The sequence below is a fragment of the Etheostoma spectabile genome, chromosome 17, assembly GCF_008692095.1.
Source record: "Etheostoma spectabile isolate EspeVRDwgs_2016 chromosome 17, UIUC_Espe_1.0, whole genome shotgun sequence".
NCBI classification, from domain to species: domain Eukaryota; kingdom Metazoa; phylum Chordata; class Actinopteri; order Perciformes; family Percidae; genus Etheostoma; species Etheostoma spectabile.
In genome coordinates, this window is record NC_045749.1 from 12,781,588 (window position 1) to 12,786,587 (window position 5,000).

The following is a 5,000-nucleotide window of genomic DNA, read 5'->3' on the forward strand; positions in this document are numbered from 1 at the left end:
CCACACACACACACACACACACACAAAGCCACACATCTTCCTTTTGTCTTTGCTTCTTGGTATGTATTAAATTTTAATGAAAAAGGGTGCCATGTTATCAAAAACGTTGAGTTGACATTCGTTTACTATTCTCAATTCAAAGGATACGTCTGTTGTTATTTTAGATTTTTGCTATCAGCAAATCCCTTAAAAAGACCAAAATCAACAATGAATTGACCCTACTGGCAAGTGTCTTCCTCTGAGCCACAGACCTCCATCGCTGTTCAGACCTAGCAAGCACTACATGAAATAAACTGGTAAGTTTAGTTTGAGGTTTTAGTTTAAGGTATTTTTCAAGAACATTAATTTCCATGGTCCATGAAAGTCTACCTTCTCTTCCTTTTGTCTTCATGCTCTTGTTACAAGCCTATTATTTAATTAAATGGGGAAATAAGCATTTAGGATTACTATTAGCAGTAAATGTTGTAGGCTGATGAAAAAGATGAAGAAAATTTGCAGTTCTGCATTATGTGAAAAAGGATTAAAAATTTAAAAAGTACACCTTCTGGCAATTACACTTACATTTTTTTTTAATTTGTTCCCGCCTATTCTTTGCACACAAACACACACATGTGTTTATTTTTCAATGTGCTATTGTATTAATCATAGGTATAGTAACTTGATGTGACTTTCCATGGAAGACAGATGGTCTGGCATATGTTCCTCTCACACACACACACACACACACACACACACACACACACACACACACACACACACACACACTCACACACACACACACACACACACAGACAAACACAAACACTCACACACAGAGAAGCCAAAAGCTTGGATACATGGTGTTCCTCAGCATCCCAATAACCCCATAATAATAATGAGATTGACATTGCAAGGATTACCGTAACGGCATTTTGAGATACAGATGGGGTCTCAGTGTGTCCCTAATAAATGTGGTGTGTGAAGCCAGTAGATCGGTCTGCTCTAAAGTATGAGAAGTTGTTTATATGCTGCAGCTCCACTTATTGTCTTGGCCTCAGTTCAGGTCCTGCTAAGATAAGTGCCAGGTGATGACGTGAGGGCTCTGCAAGTTTCACACAGTTAGTCCTGAACCCCATAGTTCCCAGTGAGCATGCTCCCTGTGTGTTTCTTTATAGTCCAGAGGGGGCTGGGAGCCAAGAGGTGACACATAGCAGCAGTGATGAAGGGGCAAGGCAAATAACTGATGGAAATAGATAGCAGACATCCACATAGGAGAAGAAGTAGTAGATGATTCAGGGAAAAGTTTGACCTTAGAGGTTCTGTACGTCACCATTTAGCAGTGGAGAGAGTTAGGAAGGGGAGAAGACAGTGACCACTACAGTAGTTCAGTTTGAAGATGGGTAGAAACAAGTGGTAGCACAGAGACAGGGAGCATCCAGAAAGAAAGGCCCGAGCGCTTGCGTTCTCCAGAAGACCGCGTCCCCCCAAAGTAAGCAACCTGGGCTGCAGAAGAAGAGGCAAAAGAGAGGGCAGGGAAAAGTTAGCCAACATTGGCGTCTTTATGGCTGAAAGGGAGCTCATTCACATGGGGGAGTTAGTCATGCAAGACAGCAGGGTGCAGAGAGGGGACAAGGTCAGAGGAATGTTAGCACCTCTAAGCCTTTAGTCAAAACCAGACTAATTAAGGCAGCTTAAGGTATATCGTTCTCTTGCAGTGCTTCCTTTGTTCTCTTGATCTTGGTAATCCAGCTAACTTTTCTCTGACTCTGCCAGAACCACTCACCCACGCAGGCTGACCCATCATCGTTGGGCTCAAAGCCCTGGTTGCATCTCCTCTTGGCACGGCACTTATAGCTGCCATAGGTGTTGGTGCAGACAGGGCGGTCAGAGGGACACACAGTGGGAAACTGCATACACTCATCTTTATCTGAGGGAGGGGGAGGCGAGGGAAGGAAAGACACTTTGATTTTAAACGACACAAGCATAGAGTGGTCAACGGAAACATCTTTGCAACTTACCTGTGCAACGGCCATTGTCATTCAGAGCAAACCCATGACCACACTGTAAGACACAGTCAATCTGATTAGAAACAAGCATGTTTTTTGAATAAAAAGTGTAAATGGTTGTCTGTGATTATGTAGGCGGGTAACAAATAAAGGAAAAACCTGATGAAATAGACATAACTAATGCCCTGATGCACAGGACCTGAGGAGTCACTGAATGGTTTGATAAATATATAAATAATGTTAATGATGTTAGACAGCACTCTCAACTACCATCATCCAAATACCAAATGAGGGAATACTAAATCTATGAAAACAAACAGAGAAGCTGTAGCATCTTTAAATTATTTTGATTTGTACAAAAATTACATGATCCCAATGAAAATGGGTGAGATCTACATGACCAGATTACCTTGTAGGAGCCAAAAATGAACTGCTGATCCCCCATTAACCCCATGTTCTTTCCATTTTCTGTGCATTGTGTACAGTCTTTCTATGGTAAAATACTACATGACCTCAAGGTTGCATTAGTGGTAAACACAAATTCATTGTGAAATTTACAAAATATAAGCACAACACTTAAATAATCAAGGTGGTAAAACTAGTATTTGATTCAGGGAATCTCTTCCAAACACAACATCAGGTAAGAAAGCAGATTATCATGTTACTGTTCCTAAAAGACATTTTCAATTTAATTGGCACAAACCAGGTAACACATTGTAAGCCGGAAGTCTGTGTTCCTTTGAGCCCTCTTATGATTAAACTACTTGTTTGACATTACCACTGGGAGCGCCAACCAATTCTACAAAGCTTAATGATCTTTGAGATGATGTGAATTGAGAATTATGATGAAGCACTGTTGTACCTCTATTTCCACAGTAGGAGTGACTTCCTCCTCATCTCTTGGATAGTGGATCTCCAGCACTGTGTTGACGTCTGAAGGCTCCAGGGGACGGGCCACTGAACGACCATTTGGCCAGTACACCTCAACACTGGTTGCAACATCCTTACCTGGTCAGACGTACAGCACAGACACAACACACACAGAGGAACATTTATAAGTCCTTTAATGATTCCTGAGGGCTCATAAAGCTATCTCCTTTTTATCTTTTTCACTAGTCTTGCATTGCCATAGTCCATCCGTGATGGGAGAAAACGTGCTCTGGTTTATTGCCATTTCTTTAAACCAATCACAATCGTCTTTGGAGCAACAGTGCCTCTGCAAAATAGCCTCAGAAAGGAACTTGTTCTGGTGGAACGTGTACGTTCAAAGGTGTTTTTTAGTTGTCCAGCAGAAAACTCAGATTGGACAGATAGCCTAGCTAGCTGACTGGATTTATCCTGCAAAGATCTGGTGAGAAGTTAACCTTAGTCCTCCTAAATCAACCGAAGTTTAAAATGCCAACAAAAAGAAAGCGGAAGGTGAAGGACATTCCGCCAAAATGAGGGACATCAGGCGGAATTTCCAGCGGCCCCTAACAGTCCCGGAAATTAAACGTGGTAGGTATAGACTACTTTTTTTTACTGACAGAGACACAGTGAGAGACAGAGTGACACCTGCCTCTTCGCTCTTCATTACCTATTTTAATCAGGCATAGAGAAAGCCCCTGCCCAGAGGGCCTCTGCAGCTCCTAATTAAAGTGGCATTTCTAATGCAAACAGATCTTATGTTACCTTGCCAGACAGTAATCAGCTCAGCAGGTGTGCTTCCTGAGAGCCAAAGAATATTACACCTGTTCTGCACCTGTATGACACCCTCTCATTTAGTGGAGTTTAGAGGAGTATATCTCACATCTCTACCAGTAGTGAAGCTTTTGCTAATGTGGAGGTCTGTCCTGAAACTACAGTGGTGTGGAAAGTTTGCATTAAAATTGAGGCCCTTGTTGATCTGTGCTTGGACATTCCTAATACAGAACAGGGTTGCAAAGCAGCAGGGACTGAGCTACCAGGCTTGGGTGACCACCAGTTGATGCTAGGGCCGAAGGTGAAGGGGGGCTGGTTCCTTACAAACCAGGCCGCCTTCCAGCTGCAGCACCTGTCTGCTATCTCTTCCCACTTTGTCCAATCAGCTCCCTCCCACAGTCTCCCAAGAGTGTCCAATCAGGCTGGAGGTATTTAAACAATGCTTTCCACATGGAACTTTAATTTTACTTGTGAACAGTTATACAGTTTATGTCCTTTAATTGTTGAAATAAAAACTTACCAAGGCCAAAGTGGGCAACAGGCTCCATCTCACAGAGGTACCCTGAGCCGCCGTCAATGATCCGTGTGTGTGGGCCGCTCTTTTTGGTGTACAACACCACTTTAGCTCCTCTGGCAAAAGCACCAAACTTGGTCCGGGGAATCACTCGCAGCCAGGCGTTAGTGGTCCCCTAAAACACAGACAGAATGAGAAAAAGGAGGATTTTGGTTAAGGTTTCACTACACTGAGTGACAAACTGATTTTAAGGCTTTTAAGGTCTCACAAACACTCACCTGGTTGACTTTGTAGACAGAGAGCGGCTGTGCAGCACTTTCACCATGAGATATCAGCAGTTCAAGACGGCCATCACCATCAAAATCTGTGGCTACAGCTCCTGTAATAATGCAGCTACAGACTTCAGGAATGGGCCTACATAACTTTTTTTATTCTCATGCAGGGTGACTTAATGTTTTAACAGTTATATAGCTAAATATGTGAAACAATTTTTTTTTGTTATTTATAAAGTGCATAAGGAAAGCCCAGTGGAGCTCTGGTGCCATCTAATGGTAAGATGTTGGAAAAGCAGATATGAGGCTTGTTCTTGCACTGCCCATCATCATTGTCAGCCGTCTCTTCTGCCACACTCACCAGTTCCTCGTCCTTCAGGCTCTGATGCCTCCCCAACATTCAACTCTTCTATCTGGGGGTCTCCATGCTCTCTCCTGCTCACCCTATCATATCAACATACCAGTGTTACCCATGAAACACTGTAAAACAGCAATACCAATGCCACTAGAAATATACAAGCAGTGTGTACCTAAGTACACAGTAAGTTT

General features: G+C 42.8%; 1 protein-coding gene across 4 annotated transcripts in view; it reads right to left on the reverse strand.

Annotated features, from left to right (window-relative positions):
- Positions 1-6: 6 nt before the first annotated feature.
- crtac1b (cartilage acidic protein 1b) overlaps positions 7-5,000 on the reverse strand; it is a gene marked incomplete at its 3' end in the record, with an annotated part of 23,366 nt that continues 18,372 nt past the window's right edge. For 3 of the 4 annotated variants that reach the window (XM_032541710.1, XM_032541711.1, XM_032541713.1), the window contains 7 exon segments: positions 7-1,482; positions 1,763-1,906; positions 1,998-2,040; positions 2,848-2,993; positions 4,186-4,354; positions 4,458-4,558; positions 4,813-4,895. In XM_032541710.1, coding sequence (XP_032397601.1) covers positions 1,355-1,482; positions 1,763-1,906; positions 1,998-2,040; positions 2,848-2,993; positions 4,186-4,354; positions 4,458-4,558; positions 4,813-4,895 — 814 coding nt within the window. 4 annotated transcript variants of the gene reach the window in all.